This window comes from Lissotriton vulgaris, chromosome 12, assembly GCF_964263255.1.
Source record: "Lissotriton vulgaris chromosome 12, aLisVul1.2, whole genome shotgun sequence".
Classification (NCBI taxonomy): Eukaryota; Metazoa; Chordata; class Amphibia; order Caudata; family Salamandridae; genus Lissotriton; species Lissotriton vulgaris.
Genome location: NC_141700.1, coordinates 99,700,816 through 99,726,742, shown reverse-complemented (window position 1 = coordinate 99,726,742; position 25,927 = coordinate 99,700,816). Strand labels below are relative to the sequence as shown.

The following is a 25,927-nucleotide window of genomic DNA, read 5'->3' as shown; positions in this document are numbered from 1 at the left end:
TTCTACTGCTGCTCCGTATTGGCTGCTCCACCTGTGCTACTGCCAATTCATGACCAGTTGCATCTGTACCGTAGTCGGATGCAGCAGCTTTTTCGTTAGATGCCATTAGACGCTCTTCACATAGACTATTGGCTGACCTTCCATTATGTCTACTTCACCTGCGTCCAACCTGTGCTACTGCCTCCGGTACCCATTTCACTGGTCCCTGGATGCCTGCCTCTCCGATACATCACAAGTTGCCCTGGATTATGAACTGTTATTGAGTTCGTTGATAGCCCATGAACAGGACTGTTCCGTGGGTAGGCGTTTTGTGTACGATCCTTCACTGGGACCGACTGCAGACTCGAGTAACTGTGATCGTGCACAGTGCCTCTTGGATCAAAGCTTCATTGAAGTCGAACGCAGGCTGCCCGGACTTGCTCCTAACGTCCTCTGGATATCAGGAGCACGTGTGCTCGTTCAAGTTGCTTAATTGGATGGCAAATCTTTTTAATATTGAAGGTTCTGACAGCTTGTTAGAGTTTATGACATTCCACTTGTCCCGTGAAATGTTTGGCCCAGAAGAAACGATGTGAATGGATATCATATTGAATACAAACAACAAAAAGAAAGGAAAATTAGAGTTTTTATCTTCCCTTCATTCATTTTCATTTTGATAACTGATTATGATTCTATTTTAGATTTAACATTTCTATTTGGCATTTCAACAAGACGCTTTGCCTCTGCTTACCTTTGAGTCCTGTTTTAGTACGTGGCTACCGACCTGACCATGGGTAGGGTGTCAAATGGTCCATGGCGATATTGTCGGCTTCTCTAAGTTAGCATGAGCAGGCTGCAGTCTGTCCGCTGCTTTACGCACGTTACTACATGGTTTTATTTTTGCAAATGTCCGTTTGCAGTTTTCACATGAGAGCCTACAGCTGTGTTCACACGCTGCAGGTTCCTGGGATTTAGTCCGAACATTGTGAGCAAGGTCGATAAACAAAGCCTTTTGTTATTCTTTTCTGCTCAGGCCCTAGCACCTAGACAAAACATATTGATGCAGCTGGCGTTTGAGAAAACGTACTTTGGTCTTATTGGGATACATGAATAGGTAGCGGATATTTGGATAGGGACATTTCCAGGGAGAAGAGCAAGACAGCACCTATGATGTAGATCTACCATCTATAGACTGAGGTACGGGGTCTGCAGATAATGCCCAGAGATCTTCTAATATATAATCATTCTGCTTCTATGGAAAGGGGAGGAAGTTAGAATACACTATCTTTTAATAATGACAGCTCCATTCATGATTCATGGATTGCTTGCTTTGCTGACTGAATTTGTATTAGGCATTTTCCTGCTTGTAGTGGCACGTATACTGCGTATTAGAGCACATTAGTTAAAATAAAGATTTTAAACTTGTTTGTGCTTCTGTCAGATCTTAATCTTACTGTGGACAAGTACAAGAGTGCAAGCGAAATGGTGTGTCCTGCAACCGTGATTCCGGAGAGATTCGGGACTGTTGTTTACTGGGGTGTCTAATCACTTGTTTCTCTGTGAGTGAGAAGGAGAGCAAGTGAAATAGTTAGTCGGTCCTGGGCTCATGGGTACTAAGGTGGTAGGATGACTCAGTCCCAATGCACTAAGGTCCCATAATCTTACGCATAGTTCTGTGTTTGCACAGAATTCCTGCAACAAAGGTTTATTAGTAATCCAAAGCACTACATTCTCAAGTCAACTTAACTTGACAGGACCTCAACTTAGCTCCACTACTATCCAGTAGGTGGGGCCTCTGTAACATTGCCATCACATTAGTAGTAGAACACACAAGGGTAATGGCAATATTTTTCCAAGAGAAAGTCTTCAGCACAAAGGTTTCAGCAGAGAGTAATGGTGCTTTTTTCTTGGAATGCCGGACTTTTTTGCAAGATGGGCAAATCTATGTTGCCAGATTAGAAATAGTTTATGAGCAACAAGGGCTTTACTTTAATCCAGTGACAATAGAATAATTGGCAAAATGATACATCTGTGAGCCCTCCAATAGTCTTATAGAATAAAAGGTGCCCAACACAAGGGCATCTTCTAGGCTATAATGGCTCTGAATGTTTTGGATATGCAGTCCGCACACACGAGTTAGTTGATGAGCTGTGTTTTCATGTAGATTTAGAATAGTGGAGTGACAGAGTTGGTGAGTGTAATTAAAACCTTTATTGATCATTTATTCATTTACATGGGTGCATTAAAAATTGGAAAAATACAAGTTTGTCAGTACCTTGGTTTTTCAAACTCCTTGGACATATTGTTGAGATGAAGGACGGTATCAATGAGTTACGAGCGGACGATGACAAAGGATGAGGGCTGTTGAGGTAGAAGCTCTTGTGTTTGAGGAGAACACCGCTGAGTCAGAAGCGAACAAACCCAGAACTGGCTTTCATTTTTCACCACCTTAAGGCATTCTGGTGCGTGTAGAGGCACTCCCTTGTTCTCAAAGAGGTTTGAAGTCCTGACATTACCGTAGGAAGTGCCACATTGCGATCTGAATATTTCTACTAGCAGCATTTTGGTTCTACGACCTGATGAAGGCAAACAAATGGATGAACTTGTAAGCTAAAGGAAACATGTGGAACCCACATAGGGCCCAATCTGGAGCTGGGCAGTAATGGACTAAACTCTGATTTCTGGAGGGAGGAACTGCTAAATCTGGAGAAGATTCCACAACTCAAATTTCCTACATCGAAACCGAATCACTCTTCTCAACGACAAAAATCTGAATGGTTTGGATAGGCATGCACCACTGTGCCGCAGTGCTATTATCCATGGCACTTTGGAAACTACGCAAATGACAATGAACAATAAAATGAACAGTGAAAACAATAACAATAGTCTCCCTATGGTGGAGAACATTCTACCAAGTGGATTCAGGATTAGATGCGGGTAGAAAATGCCATATTGCTGCAAGAAGTGTTGTATAGAGAAGATAAAATAACAATGGGATTTCCTCTTCCATACATCCCGTAGGTGGAGGAAGTGCCACCAGTGGGATATCATTCTTATGTATCATATCTCATGAAATCAGTTGTTTGTTACCTTAGCGCCCAACTCCAAATCTGGCAATAAATGTTTCCCAATTAGATTTTGGAATAACAAACATTTAATGCAAAGTCACAGGTTGTGGGTTTTGCGGTGTGACTGAACTCCAGTCTACTAGATCTGTTTCCAGTTTGAGATTTAGCAGCGGAAGTGCTGTGCAGGAGGGCAGAACCAGGAAACAGGGGTGCAAAGTAAACATGGGGAATGACAAGAGCTGACCTCAGCTCTCAAACACTACATGCCCCTTGGTGCAAACCGTGGAAGTATTTCCTGAACACTGGACCAAGGGGAGGAGGAAATGATGGGCACGTCCATGAGCCAGTGGCAGGCAACTGGACCACTAGCAAACAGCAAACAGATGCACTCCCAAAAACACAACGCAGGGCACAGGGTGACCACAAAGGTTAGTGATCTCCAGGAGGGGGGTGGTTAGTGTCACGTGTGGCTCCACAAACAGCACACCACAGACAGGGATAGTTACTTCCGAGATGTCCGCTCTTCGTCCTCCTTCTCCAGCATGTAGGCTGGCCGGTAGCACTCTACACCTAGGTGATTTGTGTAACGCAGTGAGGGGTTCTTCTCAGTGTTGTCCATGCTTCCCAGAGAGGTGTACCTAGATAACAAGCAGGGGACCAGAATTAACAAAACATAATTAGAAGGGGGACTGGCTCCAAATATACATCCACTTTGCAATGCTTCTAAGAAAACAGTTTCCATGCCTGAGATGAGAAGGGCAGTTAGAACTACATATATTTTGAAGGGGCTGAAAAAAGATGAGTCTCAATATCAACAATGTACTTTATAGACAAATGAATATATATTTTCATTTTAAATCTCTTCTTTTTCCTTTGTGAGCTATATGATTATTAAAGCTATTCATGTAAATTAAAAGAATAAAGTATACAAGTCAGATTCACATGACAATTTAGGTTGAAATTACAATTGAAACTGAAATTTGTAGGAGTGTAAAGTCACGGTTGCGATATATAAAATATGGTTTTACACTTGTGCAAACATTTATTCATATGCTTTTTTTCGTGTTATTAACTTTTCTCCTAATGGTGGGCAGTGGGTGTTCGCAGGTGGAAATGCCATCAAAGTTTTGGATACCTACTACCGCACTGGTTTGTGAGTATTCCAAACCATTTCTTGGCTCTTTGCCACCCAAAAAAGGTTTAACCCTGTCAAGCGTAAATCTGTTTAGTAAGAGGGAATGGGAACGCAAAACCAAATTGTGGAGTTGTAGGGAAAGTGGTTTATCCAGAGGAAAAACCCCAAACTGCAATTCCAGTTATACAAGACGTTTCCTCAGCTGAAGTTCAAGCAGGGAAAACTCGATCATACCATCCAGATTGATGGCAAAGAATCAAGAGAGGTGATGGTCCAGATTAGGAGTTAACAACTCTGGAACTACCTGTACCAACACCGGGGAAACTAACCAAGCCGGAGAGCCTTCAGAGAACCTTGTAAACCAATCCTCTATCAAGAAGTCTTCTAATTCTGTTCAGTTGATGCAAGCGGATGAGGTACAAGGTGTCAAAATCCAATGACACCAATCTAGAAGTCAACAGTAGATATCTAAATATCTAGGACCACCTACTTTCCAGGTTTATTCTTCAGTGACCAACTCATCAGGAAGGGATGGGCTAAACAGTCTCAAGCCAGCACTTTTTACCAATTCAAAAAATAAATACATTTACATATGTAGAACTACATTCATGTGCGAATAGTACTTAAGTTAAAGCATCCCAAATGTACTCTTTGAAACCTATGTGAAGAACCAAATATTGAAACTGACATCAAACAGGAGGAGGAAACATACATGATTACACATCACATTTTTTGGGGGTTAATTGGGTCATCATTAAAAGGGGAGAAACTAGAGCCCACCCATGTGACACAATAAACTTGATAACAGTGATCAGAAGATATAACAGAAACAGTATGGTGGAACAGCAGAGCAGAACCTATAGCTCCTTAACTATATTAAATTACTGGAAAAAGGAGGCTAAAATCTATTCCTCATTTTCTGGAGCCTAGTGAGAGGGTTAGTAGACACATTGTGTTTGAAAGTACTCTCAGACAATACAGAAGAAGAAAAAAAAGAGTTGATTACAGTTAGGCAAAGGATATATTTCCAACTCCATTTTCCAGATTTTTACACCCCTTTTGTTTTATAAGAAAGGATGGCATTCACTACTGGTGACTTTGCTGCAGCCCTACTGGCTTTTCAAAGGTAAAGATCTGTTGGGAAATTTGTTTATTTGCTGTTTGCAAGCACACCAGTATACCTCCTCTTACAGAGGGCACAACCACTCACCCTTTGTCATACAGGATGCAGTAGGGAATAAACAGTGTGCGCAGGAACTCCCAGATGTCCCGGTATGTCCAATCCTGTGGGGAAGAGAGAATGGGAAAGTAAGCAACAAGATCATCTGTGCTTGCCTTACACAGTACACAAAGTCCATTCTCTAGCAATGCATAATGTCTATAATGCACTAAATGCAAACATGGATCTTCAATTCCTCTTCTCAAACACCAGACTGATGATTCAGAAAAGAAGGTAGCACAAATACCTCTTTCTTCAATCATATATCTTGCATGGGCACAGTTGCTACAGCACTGTTACATCAAGCACTAATGCAACGGACTTTAATGGTCCTACCTAGGGCATTCTGCTCTCTACAAAAAACTGCCACGCCGATGTAGGTAAGCAAACCAAGGACCTTTCCGCAGAGCACCTTTTAAATAGGGGCTTCCTGGACTGGGAGTTTAGCTGTTCATTCCTATTTACCTACATCTAAGTCCTCCTCTTTTGATGGAAAGAAAGTCTGCGTCAAGCTCAGGGTAAATCACATTTGTCTTACCGCACAGGTGCCATGCTAGAACCTGAGTAAAGCTGATCATAACGTCTGCATTTATTTATTTATTTATTTTTAATATATTTTTATTTTCTGCAGTAATTATCACATCATTACAACATTTGTTTTCATTATATTATGCTTTTCATGTTACATTGTGCATATAAGTCTTGAGTATACATAACATTGCAGTTTTCTTTTTTCTAACAACTTAACCCACGTACTTCTTACACCCTCCCCTCACAACTTCCCTCGCATTTTAATCAAGTCGTCTATTTGTTTCACATTGTACTGGGTCATCTCTATACATTACAGTAATATCTCCTGTTCCTCCTACTTTTAACACCCTTGTCTATCATAACGTCTGCATCACATCTGGGTTTCTATCAGTTATTTTGAGGCTCTAACCATTAGACCAGTGGTTCTTAACACCTTCGCAGCGAGGTTAATTCCCCTGCTGTGCTGGGGGGCGGGGGGCACGCACAGCGCCCCGGTGCCCATGACGAGCTGAGCTCGTCATGAGGCACAGTGCTCGTGTGCTCATGACGAGCTGAGCTAGTCACGGCCACACCAGTTTTCGTGGAATGTTCAGCACAGCAGGGGAATTATCCCCGCGTGTGAGCGTTCCACGACTCATGACGAGCTCAGCTCGTCATGAGCACACGAGCACCGTGCCTCATGACGAACTCAGCTCGTCATGAGCACGGAAGGAGTTAACCTTTGGTCCGGGGACACCTGGGGGTCTGCAAAGCCAACTCTAAAGGTCCGCAACTGCTTAGAAAATTAAAGAATATTAACAGATTGATAAAGTGTATCTAAATAGAGAAGCTAAATATACAATTGAAAAAATTGTAAATCTGAAGGAATTTGAAATTGGAGGCTACCTTTTAAGATGGTATCCTTAGACTGAATTGTGGGAGCACTGCAAATGCATCAAACATAAGTGGTCTCAATTAAAGCTGGAAAAGCTCCAACCTATTAAAATTTGGTTACATTTGTTGGCAAATTAAATATAATTTCATAATTTGTGTATTTTTTGATGAAGGCGTATTTCTGTATTTTTGTGCATTGCTTTGCACTTCAAATGATAGAAAAGGCTTATGCAGGGATCCATAGCTTCCAGTAATGACTCAGTGAGGGTCTCATGTTCCAATAATTATGAAGTTGGGGTCCACAGAAGGCAAAAGGCTAAGAACCCCTACATTAGCCGGTAAACTTGTGTCCACTGCACTCTCAACAAACACTATTCTCCCTTTTATTGCGGTTTTTGACATTAACTTTACTTGTTTCTTAAAATCTGTGTGGACCTCATAAATATTTCACATGTATTATTTAAGTTCTGGGGAATGTGTAAATCTCTATATCCCATACTATCAGCCCCTCCCGATGTTGTCCGGGTATGAATTGCTGCCGGCCAGTAGTATATTGTTTTGTAGGATTTCGTTTTGATAGCATTTCTTATCTGTGACAGGTCTGTGAAACACTCCGATTCACAGTGCACTGCTGATGCACTTAAGAGTGCGCGTTCAGTAATGTGTGAACTCGAGTTTACCTACTTTATTTTTCCTTGCATTATATAGTGCGAACTCGACAACATGGCATGAGCACAATTTACATTACAGAAGAACACATTCATTTGTGGTAGGCACAGGGAGACAAAGCGATTTGCCTGGAATCACAGGATGTTGAGCTGATGCCGAGATTCGAGCGTAGCTCCCCAGCTCTAAAGTTCGCAATTCTAGAACTTGTGGCGGGAGGTGTGTCTAAAAGTGTATGTCGGTGCTGGCCATCAATGAGAGAGGCCTGTGCATTTTTCTAATCGGTGGTGAAAAAATACGAGTATGTTGCTGGAGATGTGGGCCGCGGTGCCACCAATGTACTTACCAGGGGAGGGTAAACACCCATTATTCCGCAACTTTCTTTCCGCATACCATCACTCCGCATACTTTCATTACGAAAGTACCATGACTCCGCAATGCCATTATAACGCATGGCATTACATTTTATATGCTTTTACCACGCATACATTTACAACGAAATTCGTTGTAAATGCATGAATGGTTAAATCATGTTTTTTTTAATGTTTGGATAAGGTAAGTATGGGTATAGGGGTATATGTTTTGGGGTACTGAGGTTTATGTTTTGGGGTGTTTGGGTATTTTAAGGATTCAGATATAGTTTTGGGTTATGGGGTACAGGGGTAGTTTTAGGGTTTAGGGATAGGTATGGGTTTTGGGGTACAGGGGTATTTTTAGGGTTCAGGGCTAGGTTTGGGGTACAGGGGTATTTTTAGGGTTCAGGGCTTGGTTTGGGTTTTGGGGTACTGGGGTATTTTAGGGTTCAGGGGTAGGTTTGGGTTTTGGGGTACAGGGTTATTTTTATGGTTCAGGGCTAGGTTTGGGTTTTGGGGTACAGGGTTATTTTTAGGGTTCAGAGGTAGGTTTAGGTTTTGGGGTACAGGGGTATTTTAAGGGTTCAGGGCTAGGTTTGGGTTTTGGGGTACAGGGGTATTTTTAGGGTTCAGAGGCTTGTTTGGGTTTTGGGGTACAGGGGTATTTTAAGGGTTCAGGGCTATGTTTGGGTTTTGGGGTACAGGGGTATTTTAGGGTTCAGGGGTAGGTTTGGGTTTTGGGGTACAGGGGTATTTTTAGGGTTTAGGGCTAGGTTTGGGTTTTCGGGTACATGGGTATTTTTAGGGTTTAGGGCTAGGTATGGGTTTTGGGGTACAGGGGTATTTTAGGGTTCAGGGCTAGGTTTGGGTTTTGGGGTACAGGGGTATTTTTAGGGTTTAGGGATAGGTTTGGGGGTACAGGGTATATTTATAGGGTTAAGATGGGTTAGTGTTTAAGGGTGTTGGGGTATTTTAAGGAGTAAGGGTGGGTTATGATTATGGGGTGCAGGGGTATTTAAAGGGAGCAGGGTGGGATTAGCACACGATAAAAGACATGGCATTTAAGGCGGAACGTACCACACGCCCCCAGCGTTTGTCACGCCCCCAGCACACGCCCATAGCACAACGCAGACACGCCCACAAGGGACTACTTTGCTGGCACAGTTCTTTTACCTTTTAAATGTATATGGTGGGCGTCTGCATAGCCTATGCCCTTCTGCTGCAACTGCCCTTTCCAACGCTGTATTGGGTGTTGTGATTGGTGCTGTACTTTTTGAGTTTACCCGCCTCAAAGGTTTAGGCTCTCTCTTTATATTATTAGTATGGACAAACCATATCTAGTTTGACATTAAAAATATATTACAAAGGCCCACCTAGATCTGGCAACTCACCAAAACTTCAAGTTCCTTTTACATTGTAGATGAGATGTCATTACAAATAATTTCTCAGGAAGCAATCAAATCATACCTGGGTGGACCTCACAATTACATTATCTGAACTAAGTAAATCTCGAGGTGGCTTTGAAAAACATCGGAGTTACGTCAAGTATTTTTTATCACATTCGATTGGTTGTGAAACTAGGAAACTGAGCACATCACTATGTTTCCCCACATCTGTTCTGGACCTTGGTAATGAGGGACAGCTTCAGTCCAACGGCACAGCACGTCCGAGACCCAAACTAAGGCAGAGCTGTCGCATTTAGTGTATCATACTTAGAAAAAAAATGTTGGGTGGAATTCTTGAGCTAATCTCAGCCACTTTTTTTTATTGTGGTCTTTGTTCCAGCACATGTTTTTGCCCATCACTCTCCATACCTCCCAGTGTCCCTAACACTAACCAGTCCACCTTATTCCTAAACCTGTCCTGACCAACTCCACTCACCCGTTCAGTCACTCAGTCTTCTCTGTGGCTCCTCATAATGTTACAGTCTCTGCTAGAACCATTCCTCTAGAATGTCAGCATTCTTGCTCATGCCCACAGTCCCCAACCACCAAGACAGAATTCACCATCTCAAACATCTCCACTGCCTGCCAATAGTTCTGCCAATACTGGGCCAATTCTACTTTTTGGAAAAGTTTTTTTGGGATTCTGGTGGATTGGTTTCACTGTTGTGACTTAAATTAAGTCAAATGCATCAAATGCCTGGAATGTATGGCCATACTATAAGTAAATGTGCGATTAAGGGGACACAGGTTGGATGCGGGCGAGAGCAAACCTCAGAGCACGTCACTCTCTGCAACCTAAACAAACCAATTTCTTGGCCTTCTACCACTACCCCAATATCCAACATGAACAACCGTCTAAACTACTTCAACTATTTTGGGGAACCATAAATGCATCCATACTCTAACTAAAACAAACAAGATGAAGCCAAACAATTCAGCACCTGCATACTTTAAAGACCTTGACAATAAGAAAACGAAAGGAAAGAAAAGCAGAACCTGCAATGATCTTGCGCAGCCCCATTCGTAGACAGAGTATTGCTCAGGAACGTTAGTTTCCTAAGGGATATGATCCCTAACAACGTGTAGAAAGGCGAGTAATGGAACAGAGAAGATGAGTCCCTATGGCTCGTCAACTGTGCAAGTATTAGGCTCTAGTCAGTGGAAGTAGGGAGGTTTGGTCACTATATGGTTGAGTCAGTTGAGGAATTTCATCCCGAACAGTGGATGTCTCAAGTTCTTTTTAAACACAGTTAAGTTGGTTCATGCTCTTAATTGAGTATTCCCTACAGGACACACCCTTGAGTCTGGATCTTTGACACAGTTTCCTACATTTGAGGTTGATTCTCAACTTATTAGGAGCTGTAAGATCTCTGCTTCAGGCAAGGGATATACGAGAGGGATACTTTCTGGAGGTATGCTGAACTTTTGTTCTGGAACGCTCTGGCCGTGGTGCAATTGAGTATGCAAAGTGCTCTGTCACTTGTGGGCTATGTACCTTCTGCACAAAATGTAATAAATAAAATAAAAGACAAAGGATCTCAAAACTGATTCTCAATTCTACTGAGCGAACAAGGAAAGATTTCATTCACGTGGAATGTGGTTGTGTTTTTTCCAGTCCAAGCCAAGGAGTCAGCTAGCAGTTCTCCAATTTTCAAATTTCTTTTTGGTGGCGCTTGCACATATACTGTTGCACCAGTCTAGGGATATTGCTGGAGAGTCTTGCTCTATGATTGGTTTGGAGAAGTAGTTCTCTCCTCAATTTTATTACACAGATTTTCATTCTTCTTACTCAGTCTTTTGCACAATCTATGACCTGCGCGGAGCTTGGATTCAAATATCACTCGGAAATGTTAACTTTCTGAGAGGAGAACAGAACCTACGAGTGGCTTGGGGAAAACTAAATAGCATGACAATCCTTGTGAGTCTGACCACAGTACTCTCCTATTTGGAAGCATTCCGGTAGGTGTAGTTGTCCTTCATCCAAAGAACAATGTGCTTCTCCTAGTGATGTTCCAATATTTTGCTTGACATTTCACCGCTTAAATTTTGAACTAGATGCATCACCTCAGCCAAGGGGCACATAACAAATGAACAAAGTTAGTGCCAACTCATAGCCTTGTGGAAAGTTCTATATCCTATTCTTAAGGTACGTACATCTTTTCATGTAAAAGGGTCCACTACAGTGCTGGTACCTCTGGGTCCTATGAAGCCAGGCTGTCTACCATGCACACATTTGCTGAGCTTTAGCAAACTGTTGTAGTTTGTGGTCTACCAGATTATGCTCTTTTTGAGAAGGGGGCTTAATTTTGAGAGTGTAACTGGAGAAGTCCTATTTGGTTGCTTTCTGCTACTTCAGGAGTGGAGTTCCGGACGATGTTCAACTCCCCTCTGTCAGAGAAGCACATCCTTTATCTCTGTGAAACTAATAGTGCTCTCTAGTCCTGCAGCACCCTAGCCCTTAAAGAACTGGGAGGATGGAGAATTGTATTTTGCATTTGATTCAGACACATGCTATTAGCTCAGGAGTTCAAAGGTGGTTTAAAAAGTGGGGACCAGTAGCTCAGGATGGTTAGTTGATTAGACCCGAAGTTGACCTGAATCGATTCCATAATCACTGTGCCAATGTCGCCCAAGAATGATGGGAATGCTCACAGTGTCGGGTGGGTGGAGAATAGCGAACAGGGTACGGTCTTAGAAGCTACTCTTACAGTGATCTGTCTGTCTGTAAGTGTAACAACTCTGCATTTTCAGTTCTTGATTCTCTAAGGTTCATCACTTAGGGCCAGATTTACAAGAGTTTTAGTGTTTCATCCCCTATGATTCGGAAAAATCAGAGGTTTTGAGAATGCTAAACTCCTTTTACTTATGTACTAGACACATTTAGCGAGTCGGAAACATTTTCCGGATCACTAAATGTGTTTAGAAATGGATACTTAAGTATCTGGAAGGGGCGTGTTGTAAGCATCCCTTCCAAATTCTGAACTGGTATCATATGTATCAATGTTTGGCAAACAAACTCTGCTTGCAAAACATGGATAGTTTACCAACCCCCAAGTGGGGGTGGTAACCTGTTCACAAAATGGAAGAGGTTACTTTGGGAACCCTTCTTTGTGAATGAATAAAGAAAACGTTTATGAGGAAAAAAATAAACTTTTCTTGAAAAACGCAGACTTGTTTCCTTTAAGGAAAACAGGCTGCGTTAAAAAATATATTTAAAAAATAAGTTTGCTTTATGAAAAATCAATCACAGTCCATTACCGGTGCTGCTTGTTGTTTAGCACCTGGGACGGCAACCATAGAGAGGTTGGGCTAGTTGTCACGAAGAGGAGAGCTCCTGTGTTTCCTGATAATGGAGTACATCCGGAAGGAGAAACCCCAGCAGGGCACCATCCCTGTGATGGCTGTGAAACGTAGAGGATCTCCAACAAAGTGATAGAACGCACTCCTTTTTTTCCGTTTTTGACACAGTCTTGCTCAAAGTCACATTTTTGGGCGTGCAAAACTTGACTTGTGCTCTACCCCAAAGAATAAAAACAAAATTCCAAAACTATGTGGTGCATCGTCACACATCTCTCAAATTGCACTGCCATGAAAGCGAAAGTCACAACTGTATCCAAGTTTATTCAAAATGAATCCATGCTCTACCCGTATATTCCAATATACTTAATTTCAAGAATCCTGGTACCAGCAACTTGACTGCACACTTATAATGCCCGAGATATGCCCATCAAAGCCTTTATCTGCAGCACGTTAGAAGTCACATTTCACTTTAAACGGCTATACATATATATACACCTATTGCATTTCAAGCTATCAGCTCTTCGTCAGGGGTACAGCAATATGAAAAAAAAATCATCACAAAACCTTTTAATAATTTCTTTTACATAAAACCTAAACTTTAATAAATCAAGTCCCCAACTCATTCCCACCATAACGTGGTGTGACCAAATATCCCATATGAGATTTAAACCAGACCTTACTAAAATCACATATGGGCTCCATGGGATAATTGGTCACAGCATGTTACCGTGGGATTGAGTCGGTTTAGCTTTGTGAAACGTAGTGGGTCACAATTTGTGACCTACCTCAGTAATATTTATGAGACAGGTCGAATTGCGCACCACTACAATTCGGTCTTTTGTGAATCAACCTGTTAATGCATAGGTCAGGTCACAAAATACTGCATAGTTGCAAAAATACTGCTTGTAAATTGCATCTAGTGTTTTACAACTAGTGCTTTTTACATCTGGCCCAATGTGCTTTGTCTTTACTCCACAAGGCTTTCTCGAATTGTAGGCTTTGGGTACTGTACTTATGTTCCACGGACTGCCCTATTTGTTTAAATTTTCCTTTGCCCAACACAAACTATTTGCTACCCTGTTTGTGAGTCTGTCTTTGCTTTCTATAATTTGAAAGATGCCACTGTATGTTGAGCACTGGTAATGTTTTTGCACGGGTACTTTACGGTCTGTTTTGAGCTGGTTACTGCTGTTTGAGTGTTCTACCATTTGTTCAAGTTGTTAAAAAAATGGGATTGGAACATAGTGTCCAGGGTTATTACTATACTCAGGCAGGTAAGACTGTTAAAGAAATTAGGGGCTAATTAAATGCAGCAGTGTGATAGAGGTGAGAAGGTGAGCATGGAATTGCCAATGACTGACTGCACTTCTAGGTTGGCCATATCTACATTATTGCAGAGTTTTCAACTCAGGGATTTGATAAGGCGCAAACAAAATCTGGCCTTAAACTCTGAGGGTGACGTACCAGTAGGGGATTGACTCTCATGTACTGAGGCCAGCCAGGGTCTGTCATTTGCATTGGAGTCAGTGAACATGAGTAGGGGTCCGTCCGTCGAGTGCCCATCAGCACTGCTTCCAGCTGCGGCCGCTGGGCCTTCAACTCAGACAGGGATTGCTTGATGTTCCCCTGGAGGGTGATGACTTCCAAGTTGTACCTGCGGAGTAAGAAATACAGCGTTACAAGCTTTATAACCAAGAGGCCTGTGAAGAGTCCGATCAATAGCATATGGTTGGCTCCCTTCGATTACCGTTGTACTTTATATATCAGTATACTACAGAGACGTTTTAAGGTATAGGCAAAGTGGGCTCTCGCCCAGAGCCCCAGCCTTACAGAACCCGTCCCCCCCGCACTCCCTCTCCGATAGTGGCAACTCTGTTTTACAGAATCTTGCCCATAACCTTGAATAATTCTTAAACGTGTTGCTTCAAATAGTTTCCCTTTAATTTATTTTTAATGTGAGTGATGTGCGCAAGTCTATTACAGACAGTTTCAGAGAAAGGCTGTATTTATTGTTCATGTAACATCCATAAAAAAGTTTCCTTAAGTTGAAAAATAGGACTCACATATGAGAAATAGGAGGATGTCAACGATTATACAGATTTGCAGTAGTATTAGTGAGCTGCTGCTGTGTTACAATATTGAAAAGACACGTCACTGTCCCTAAATATTATATATAACAACTTTAGAATTTGGACTTGTGTGCCTGTACATCGTCAGTGACCTGTCCAACTAGGGCAAAAAAAAGAGCAGAAATCGGATTATAAATTCAAAGCTGTTCCAAACAGGACCCCAAAATATGTTCGGCCCCGGGCCAACAAAATCCTTATGATGTCCCCGTTATACTATACTGCTTTCCGGATTGAATGTTCTGCGGTCAACACAGTTCTACAGTATCACTGAGACGAGTCAAAAAACACTTATTACATAGCACAGAAGATGCAAATTAAATGTTGTAAGCTCAATATAAATACTTTGTTAAGGTGCTGAAATAATGATCGTGCTCAACTCACACGCTCATCGCCTTTAGCTGCACCTCCCCTCTATAGCAGTAGCCATGCGTTACAGCTACAACCCATGACTGTCAGCAGCTGATACAGCACTCCCACAAACACTCATTTGAGTTATGACAATCATCAACAGCAACATGCCGTAAATCTGCACATACCTTTTACTCACTACCTTCTCACCCAGGCTCACCACTGGGACACTTTTCCTGCTTCCAAACCACTTGTCCATCACATTCCACCCACTAGAAATCCTCATGCCACTCAACATTGGGTACTCAATAGCAACCCAAATAAGGCCAAAAAACATAAAGCCACCTAAATCCATTAAGCACTAAAAATCCTGGAAAACAAAAACATCCACAACCTAACATCCTCCTTCACACAGGCAGAGACCCTTGCATGCTCCTTGCTCAACAACACTCAGACAAAAAACATGAAATCAATAACTTAATCTCTTACTATTACCTGGATTATCCCTTCACCCACAATACGTAGCTTACACGAGACAGCAACAACCTCTTAACTGATCTAGTGCCAGAGTACTACTTTAAGGTGTGAAAGGGCGGATTTGATTAAAGGGGTGGTAGTCTGGAATTTGTCATCACATCACACTTCAAACTCACTTAAGTCTCACAGCCAATTAAACTACCAAATCATTGAATTATATCAACCAGCCAAAGATCCCATTCATACGCCCAGGCACACCATCAAGTGTTTCTCCTTCTGGATGTACTCAATTATCAGGAAACACAGGAGCTCTCCTCTTCGTGACAACTAGCCCAACCTCTTTATGGCCGCCGTCCCAGGTGCTAAACAACAAGCAGCACCCGTAATGGCCACAAAATGGACCAGAACGAAATAACTCTAACCACTTTTGTAAAGTCGCCAAACAATAAAAAAAACTCTGCATTTCAACCCACTTCTTCAACAATGCAGTCTTCAAACTGCAGACTTACTAACTCTACCCCTTTACAAAGTAACCAGCAAACCAAAGATTTACCAAACAGAAATACTGATCGGCTGGGTCAGCCAAGAGAGGGTTACAAAAATATTGAACCTCAAGTACAATACTACACAACCCAGCAAAAATCCTTATCAACAGAGCTGAATTTTTGGTTTGGACTTTAAGCCAACACAAACCATATTCTTAAAAAAAGGAGTAGTTCTTGAAGCCATCAAACATGAGAAGTTTCCTGCATGCTCCTGATAGCCCTCTGGGCCTGACCATCTGCAACAACAGACCCACTGTCCTAGCATCCAGACTACTGGGGAAAACTGTGATTACCAAACTGCTTGTTGGTCTGACAAACACAGATGTCTTGACCCAAAACAGGCCTTCTCCCATCCAGAGAATGCCACTGAAACAGCCCTCATCATATTCTGGACCGTCACCGTTAAAGCTTGTGAATCATGCCTGCTAATAAGACTCATGTCAGAATGGCCTTCTAAACCATATACCACAATATTTTGCTTTATTGATCCTTTGAGGTAGCGTAAGTTCCCGACACTTCCCGTTCCCCTGCGATACACTCTTATTCTCGTCTGATCAAGTAACTCAACCTGGCCTTTCACATCACTTCTCAGGTGGAAGTACTTTGTCCTTTCCTCAATATTGTGCAAAGGAACACCACTTGCAGCCTAACAAGATTCAAATCCACATTTTCTTCATCAACAAATAAAATCAATACGAGGCACTAGAAACTGGTCTATCTGCCACAGAATTTCAAACTCAACAACGTCCTGAAACCTGGTGAATCAAAAACCGAAGTACTGTTCCATGGAGTCAAATGTACCGCCACCCTCAATCTAAACTCTCCCACTTATCCAGTATTACTCCATCCACATTTGACATCCAAACATACATATGATCAGCCCCTCTCACTATTATCATTATTACGCCTACATAGCTTTTCTTTCAATCCCTAAAGACAAATGAGATTGGAAGCTGGCAGGAAGTCATGGCGTGCCATCGTTCAGACCATGCGATTAATACAATGGTTTACCATCAACTTTTGATTAATCTTCTAGTCTTTCTGCCTCAGGACAACTGCATCAATAGATTCAAAAATAACTGACTGACATTGACCTGTTCAACAACAAATAAGCACTCCAAACTATGTGTGGCTCAATAGAGATAAGGTCCTGTGCAATTCATGACTATTCACAACAAAGCCAACGTGTTCAACTTCAGAAGAAAGACTCTATTTACTGAATACTCCATGTACAAACTCCTCCTAAACAGGAAGCACCTTTAGATTATTCCGTTTGCAGACCTTTGCTATACAGGAGTTGCATTAATTCCAGCAGTTTCTGAGATGCAATTGATAGTTTAGTTGTTCCCTTTAAAATAAACTGACCTGGGTTGTAACTTCAGCCTTTCCATATGAACAATGTTCAAATCACGTCAGTGTCTAAGTGTAGGTTTACATATCCGCTAAAGCCAGAAACAATGACAAAGTAGCTGAACATCAAGACATTCAAACTTACCCTAGGTGTATTTATGTTGTTTTATTGTTTAAGCTCATAGCTAGTTAGGGATCAACTGAATACTGTAGACAGCTACTGCAGCCATCAGAATTAGGTCAAGGGAAAAGAGGAACGATTTAGATGATACACCGTAGAATGCGGGGGATACATGGCAAGAAGGATTACTATAGCCCGAGAGAGACATATGGAACTGTGAGGTTCCTTATCAGTAGCTGACGACATTGTACTTCAAGAAAGCAGTCTGTAACCTGGTAGCGCCTGCATGGAACTCTGCAGTGTTGCACTACAGAGCAGTAATGGGGAAAAAGCATGTGATGTAACATCAGCTAAGTACATCATATCTGGTGTGGTAACGTGATGAGAAGAAACACCTAATCCCACGACCACAGACACGCAATAAAGAAATCTTTGTAAAAGCCATACTAATACGAGACAAAATTCATTGGGGAAATCTGGATATTTATATGATTTGAGCTGTGTAGAAAGTTTAGAGCATTATTAATGTTCTCATTTTTGTTATACAATTTGAATGTAGAAGAAGTGACTCGTTTTTCTTCTGATAACACACGTATAAAATAATAATTTATAAAAGGCCACCGGGCCACGGTTGATTGGCCCAGAATACAACAATATTCATAATTAGGCTGTCCGGAATTCGGTTAAAACTGAATGTACTCGAAAATACCCTACCGGCTAAAAATCAGCTGATCCGGTTTAAACCGAGTGTCACTGATTTTCTTATTTGTTGCACAATTTGTTGAACCTTTTGGCCACTTGGTGGCACCAAAGCAGTACAATGGCCGCCCGATTGAAGTTCACATGGCCGCAGCAGTGGAGTTATGTGCAGGGGAGGAGGTAACGACGTGTGATAATGGTAGGGCGGAACTGTTGTCTGGGGCTGGCTTGATGGGGGTTATAAATGGGCAGAGAAGTGGGAAGGGCACAGCGGGGATTCAAGTGCCATTCATAGGTGTGGGATGGGTACTTGGGTCCTAACAAGCTGCAACACGTAAGATATAAAGGGAGAGCAGAGGATAAGGATAATTCAAAGTGGTGAATTGCTCGTGGATAGCTGGGCGGGGGAGGGACGTCCAGGCACTAATATGGATATGGTGGGGGAGCGGGGGGAGGGGGGGGGGGTAATGGTCGGTACTTCGGTACTTAATACGGCAGGGGGTCGAGAAACGCTTGGGGTAGGTGTAACGCTCGTGAGGGCGAATATTTCTCTGGAAGCTTAGTGCAGATCAATGGGGCCCGCTGGACAACAGCAGGCAATAGCGGAGTGTAAGATCAGGAGACTGGTAGTTTAAGTAAAATAAGATTTATTGGTCTCCGTGTTGACCAAGGGGAAAAGCGATGCGGCCCTATGCGCAGAGCGGCTCAACATAGTGATCTTGGGTAGATAGGTTAATGTCCTCAGGCGATCGCAAACAAGGTCTTTGGCCTGGGGGTCAAGCACTGACTGGTGGGGGGAGAGCTTCAGTGTGGATTCGATTTACAATTTCGGTATCGGATTGATGGGCTGACAGAGCGGGTGCGAATGGGAGCAGCGAGAGGGGATGCAGGAGGTCCATTTAAGGAGTTGTGCACATCGTAATTGGGCGCAGGAGCACAAGGTTGTTACGCAAGGCAATAGTTGTAAATGAGGGAGGCGAGGGGAGCCGGGGCTCGGACCTGCTGACTCAGGAGCAGGTGAATTAAGTTTGAATCTCGATGTAGCTCAACATCCTGTGAGCCCGGGGGGATGATATATGTCCCAGAATACTGCAAAGAATGTATTTGCAATGGGGTGACGCAACAGGGGCAGCAAAACACTTCAATATCAGAGGCGGGTTGGAGGGAGACAAAGCGTGTACGTGGGGTTGGCGAGAAAGGAGGTGCATAAGGGGCTCTCGTTTCACCAGGTTAAGACAGGGCAGATAGGGGTCTAATTACTAAGTTAATGCAGGGAACCAGGCTGCCACGGGAGGTTTTTGTAAGGTAAGAATTGAGTCTGGCCGGTTCGGATCCATTACAAGTACAATGAGCCAGGGCTATTGGCTTAGTCAAATGGTTGTCAGTAGCAAAAGATAAATAAGCAGCAACCACGGCTTTGTTTATATAATATTGAAAATGCTTCCATGCTAAATTGATGAGACACTGAAGTTACATTAAATGCTTTGAGCAGTGGCACTGCTGCAGAGATAAAAACAATCGCCATGAGGGTGAGAGCCCAATAGAGAGGCGTCTGAGCACCTGCTTTAAGAATTGCCTGTGCCCTCTGGATGTAGCTGCAGTGTTATCTACTTGCAGGGCATTGGGAGGTCATGGGGAGGTCATAAATTGCCATGTTGAAAGCAATGAAGTGCAAACTTCCCACATTGCTCTTCACTGTGCGTTAAAGCTGATTTGTAGGGCAGATTGAGTGCTTGGGTGTTTTTTCTCAGATTTCCAAAAAATGTTATCACTGAGAAGAGAAGATAGGCTCCTGTTTTCAAATAAAAAGGGCATGTCGTGCTGACATGGCCATTCAGAATATATCTCGAAGGAGCTGCGCAATCCTCTCACGCTGGCCACAGCTGTGCTTGCATACCTGCTAAGGAAGGCAAAGGTGAGCATGTACCCATGGCCTTTTTCTTTGTTACTCCAGATTTTCTGGGAATTCACTTTACAAAAATATCAAATATCCCCCATCGTTTTCAAACTCGGAAAGGTAAAAAATACTTTTCAGGGTGCATTTATTTTTGTTCCAGAAGAATTAGATTACATTTTTAACCACACTCCTGACAGGAGCAGATTTCTCAATTAATCGCCAAAGTCCACCTACATAGGGCAAGGTTGTCTGTTCTCCGCCCTCGAATCTAATGCTGGGCTGGCTCCAACTTGGATGCAGGGTGGATTCAAGGAGCCACTGGTTTCCGTGGATAGCGGTTTCGGGCCCAGTCTTTATTCCCCAGCTTTCATCCTTCTGAGACTAATTATATAAGTTACAACTCGTTGCCAATAACCACAGTGCCTACCGTGGTGCTCAAGGGGACTTGTCTGGGGTGGGATGAAGGGGCGCACTACAGGGAGAAATGCAAGGGAGGCTGGAAGTAGTTTGCGCAGGTGGTGGGGGAGCGGGTGATCACCTTCATGAAAGGGGGGGTCTCATGGCACGAGGCAGTAAGGACACAGGGGGATGATGCTGGAGATGGAAGGAACAGTCGGTGGTACGCTGGTGGGCACACAGGTGGCGGAGCGTGCAATAATTTGTGTGTCTGGCATGGCAGCAGCAAAAAGATTACAGATGGCTAATTGTGTCCCCTCTGTTGACAGACAAGTAGCAAGGAAGATTGTCTGGGTGGTGCCAGTGCTACACTGGGATGGTGGGGGTGTAATGTTGGGCTGCATAAGAGGCTAATTTGGCCTATTGGTGGCACCAATCATTGGGGGTACACGTACGAGGACACCAGCAGTTAGGTCAGGGTCCACAATAACGTAGATAGTTCTCCTCCCGCAATAAATCAAAGGTTGCACACACCCCAAAAAAAATATATATGCTGCAAAAAGCAACTGTTAAACCTTACTCTGGTTATGCAGAAGTTGCCTTAATGAAGCGCCAAAGTGTTAGACATTCCAAATTATATTTGATATTTTATAAAATATTTTAACTCTAAACATTTCTGCTCTAGTGTCAACCCCAATCCCCATGCGTTTTCAAATGCAGCAGGCTGCTAATACATGTAGGACTACTGTGGTGGTTTTGTTAGACCTGCATTTGTTAGGTAAAATGCACCTCATCACCGTTGTTGATGGGAAAACAAGTAGCTTCTGGACTCCTTGTTGTGGCAGAAATTGTATGATCACATTTTTCAATTCAGTTTGCTCTTGTCTTTCATTATTGTGAATCGTCTGTTTTCCAAAGATTGACTGAAGAAGTATTGCATAGTGTACTACAATAAGTTCGACTTATAAAAATATATTTGAGCCTCATATACACTGTACGTACACTGTCTACATACCATGCATCAGTGAAGAAAGCAAGCAATAATAAGAGCAAAGCGTTCCATAAACACCGGTAAAACACTGTTTCTGCTGTTTTTTATGGCGCGAAAATGGGTAACCACTGAAAAGCACTGTTTTTGAAAGGTATTGAAATCACTGGAAAACACTGAAAAAACACCACCAGAATTTGCCAAAAATAGAAACTGAAAACAGGAAAGCCTAATTATAATGCATTGTATTAAGCATGGATGCAAACTCTCCTTTTGAGGCGGAGGGGGTACAGTTAGTGGCTTCTGCCACACCTGGGCAACATACCCCTAGCTACATTGGACAATAAAAAACAAGTTACTTACCTGTAGACTGTGGTTCTTGTGTATTTATATCTTTTACAGATTTACATGCTTGAATCTTTCCTGTCGTCATGGTGGGAGTCCGATGTTAAAGGTAATAAAGCAGTTTCAAAGCATTAGCATTAGACTCCATTGAAAAACACTAGTAGTTAGTAGCCTACTCACATTGAATGAATACACCCAAACTTCAGCCGATGAGAGCAGAGACCCTGGAGTGCTCCTCCCGTGCAGAGTCACCATACCTCAGATTTCTAGCACGTGTGTAAATAGAATAATAGAGGTATGCAATTGGTGAGCCTGAACAGGGAGGAGTGAGGGTTGAATGTGAATCTATAAAAGATATCAATACTGGACAACCACACTGTACAGGTAAGTAACTTGTTTTTTCTTCAGTATTGTGTCTTTTATAGATTCACATGCTTGAATTAAATAGTAAGCAGTATCCAAAAGGCAAAGGCGGCGGGGGTAAGGCAAACCATCCCACCATGCGACTCAAACAAATATGATGGTCGAAAGAAGATACTGGAATTGCAGAAAATCAAAAAGCACATAGCATAGCATTCATTCTTTAAAATGAAAATACAAAAATTAACAACTATCAAATATCATAACATAGAAAGAAAAGAAATTAGTAGGTGCATACCTTATGCGAACAGTCTTCGCAGGGCAGCCTGGCCGACTGCTACATCCGCCTTTCTCTAGGCAATAGTGTTTTGTGAAGGTATGGACGTTTGCCCATGTCACAGCCCTGCAGATGTTGGGTAGAGACACTTCGGCAAACAAGGTTGAGGATGCTACCACCTTCGTGTTTAGTGAACCTTCTCTTTTTCAGCTAGAGGACGTCTAGCCTTCTCATGATAGAATATTACAGTTGAGGAGACCTAGCGAGCAATACTAGCCCGTGTTAAGGCCAGACCTTCTCTGGAAGCAGAGAAAGAGATTAGCAACGGAGTAGATTTACGGAAAGTCTTTGTCCTTTGCAAGTAGAATTTCAAACGTTTAATGTCAAACTAGTGGCAAGCCCTTTCTACAGGTGAAGAAATACTGGGAAAAAAAGAAGGCAGGGTCACTGGTTCACCAAGATGAAATGCTGAAGAACCCTCGGGAATAAAAGAAGGATTGGAGCACAGGACTACCCTCTCCTCAAGTAACTGTAGGTAAGGTTCTGTTGTGGTAAAAGCCTGAATCTCGTTAATACGTCTAGCCGATGTAATGGACAATAGAAATACCACCTTCCGTGAAAGGAATTTTAAGTTACATTTCTGGATCAGCTTGAATGGAGACATCATAAGGAGTAGTTTCTGTCCTGTAACTCCAGTTCAGTAGTAGGGGTATCTCTGTTATAGTCATAATCTAGTGAATAGTCCCGCCCATGTCCGTGGACCCCGGAGCAATCAAAAATCATCTCTTAAGTTGTCAAAAAATGCAGACCTGCACAGACACTTAAGAGAGAATTTAAAGACAGATAATGCAGCCTATATCCACAGGCTACACTGTCCAGTACTTCAACTAGAAATTCCACTACAAACCCACAAACAGCACAGCCTGTCCAGTGTTCTCCACAGAGAAAAACCTTCCCCTACCAGCAAAAGCCTCTAGAATGATAGAGAGAAAGGAGTGGACAGACAAGCCCCATAGGCTGCCATTATGTGGCTCAGAACAGGATACTGTGCCTTTAAGAGAACTTTCCAGAACTCTCTCTATCCCAGAATGCACAGCAGGTCCTTTTTCTTTCAGTTCTTTTTGAAGGCGTAACACGCCAGACCTGTAGGATTCCTGACATGAATATCTTTCTCCACCAGGGAGGAGGGCGGCGCTTATGACTATAACAGAGATACCCCTACAACAGAACTGGAGTTAAAGGACAGAAACTACTTCTCTGTGTATAGTCATAATCTAGTGAATAGAATGGCAAGCCCATCCCCACACCAAAGCGGCGGTGGAGAGAAGAATAATAACACCACTACTGTGCAAACAGATTTTGCATCGAAGCCTGCCCAACCTGACCGTCTGTCCGGGCATCAGTGTCCAGACAGTAATGCTTAGCAAAGGTATGGGCCGACTTCCAAGTGGCCGCCTTGCAGATTTCTGCAATTGACACATTACGCAGCAAAGCAGTCGTGGCAGCTTTGCCCCTGGTGGAATGAGCCTTAGGTTTACCCCCTATGGTCTTATTAGCCTTTTGTTAACTCAATTGTATACAGGACACAATCCAGCTAGAGATGAACTGTTTTGAGGTAGCAAGACCGGGCCTTACTGATCCATAATTGATAAACAATTGATCTGACCTACGAATATCCTTGGTTTTATCCAGATAAAATTTCAACACCCTCCTCACATGCAGGGAATGCAGACCTTACCGCTGGAGATGAAGGATTCTGAAAAAACGTAAGTAAAGTTATGGTAAGTTTAACATGGAAATCAGAGATAACCTTTGGAAGAAATTTAGGGTGAGTACGCATAACAACCGTAGCAGCATGAAATACAGTATAAAGTTCTTGGCAACACAACGCCTGAATTTCCCTCACCCTGCGGGCCGATGTGATGGCCACGAGGAACGCCGCCTTCCAGGACAGGTGCTGCAATGAAGCCTTATGAATAGGTTCAAAAGGCTCCTTCATCTATCTGGACAGAACCACATTCAAATCCCATTAAGGCGAAGGAAGCCAGACAGGAGGGAAAACTTTCTTCAAGCCTTCCAAAAAATCTGTGATCACAGGGATCTGGAAGAAGGAAGTCTGTGAAGGGCATTTCCTGTAGGCAGCCAGCGCAGCGAGATGGACCTTAATGGAATGGAAATTAAGCCCAGACTGAGCCAAGTGTAGAAGATACGGAAGGATGACATCTTCCTTGCACGTCGTCGGGTCATAGTTCTTAGACTTGCACCAGATGCAGAACCTCTTCCACTTGTAAGCATAGAAAGTCCTAGTGGAAGGTCGCTTAGCCTCCTTCAGTATGTCCATACAATCTTCTGGTAGATTCAAATGGCCATATTGCACTATCTCAGGAGCCATGCCATGCCGCCAAACTCAAAGACGAGAGGTTGGGGTGCACCATCTGCCCCCCGAACTTCGTGAGAAGGTCCGGCCGGCACGGCAGTCGTATGTGAGGAAGGAGTTACCGGTGAAGCAGGTCTGTGAACCACCACTGCCTGGGCCATTCCGGGGCAATCCGGATCATCAGAGCCCTGGACTGGGACAGCTTGATGAGCACCGCCGGAAACAGGGGAATGGGTGGAAAAGCATACAGAAAGCTGTTCGACCAGATGATCCATAGCGCATTCCCCAGAGTCCCCTTCTGGTAGTACCTGGAGGCGTAGTCTTGGCATTTGCTGTTTTCGGCGGTGGCGAACAGATCTACGTCTGGAGTCCCCCACTGACTTCTCCTAGTACTTCGTCGTTTATGACCCATTCGTGGTTTTCCTGAATCAGACTGCTCAGCGAGTCTGCCTGAACATTCTGCACACCTGGTAGATGGATAGCCGTTATCGTCAGTCCTCTGGCTAGAAGCCAGCGCCAAATCGCCTGCGCCTCCTGCGACAGAGTGAGCGATCTCGAGCCCCCCTGCTTGTTGAGGTAATACATCGTGGTCGTATTGTCCGTCTGCACAAGCAGAGAGTTGGTCTGGAAGGACGGATGAAAGGCCTTCAGTGCAAAGTGAACAGCTCTGAGTTCCAGGAAATTGATGTGATACGTGGACTCCGTCGGGGACCACGTTCCTTGTATCTGTAAGTCTCCGGTGTGCGCCCCCCAGCCGTGGAGAGACGCATCCGTCACGATAGTCTGTGTGGGAATGTCCTTGTGGAAGGGAACCCCTCTGAGGAGATTCTCCGCTGAACACCACCACTTCAGAGACTGAACAGCATGCAGAGACAGTCGTATCTTGTCGTCTCAAGACCCTGTCCTTTGATCCCACTGATCCTCCAAGCACTCCTGCAATGGTCTCATGTGCAGTCTAGCGTGTGGCGTGAGGAAGATACAAGAGGCCATCGACCCCAGTAGAGAAGACACCATCCTCACTGTTGTAGATGGAGCGGTCATAAGAGCCT

The 25,927-nt window shown here is 43.2% G+C and overlaps 1 protein-coding gene across 3 annotated transcripts in view; it reads right to left on the bottom strand.

The window, feature by feature from the left end:
* Positions 1–25,927, bottom strand: part of FLAD1 (flavin adenine dinucleotide synthetase 1) — a 166,104-nt gene that overhangs the window by 34,460 nt on the left and 105,717 nt on the right. Inside the window, exons 6-9 of one of the 3 annotated variants that reach the window (XM_086947369.1) lie at positions 14,034–14,223; positions 5,393–5,466; positions 3,554–3,685; positions 2,172–2,555 (exon numbers count right to left, since the gene is read on the bottom strand). In XM_086947369.1, coding sequence (XP_086803495.1) covers positions 2,549–2,555; positions 3,554–3,685; positions 5,393–5,466; positions 14,034–14,223 — 403 coding nt within the window. In that variant the 3' untranslated portion in view covers positions 2,172–2,548. Of the gene's footprint in view, positions 1–2,171; positions 2,556–3,119; positions 3,686–5,392; positions 5,467–14,033; positions 14,224–25,927 lie in introns of those variants that run through there. The other 2 variants (XM_086947368.1, XM_086947370.1) reach the window with 2 other exon arrangements.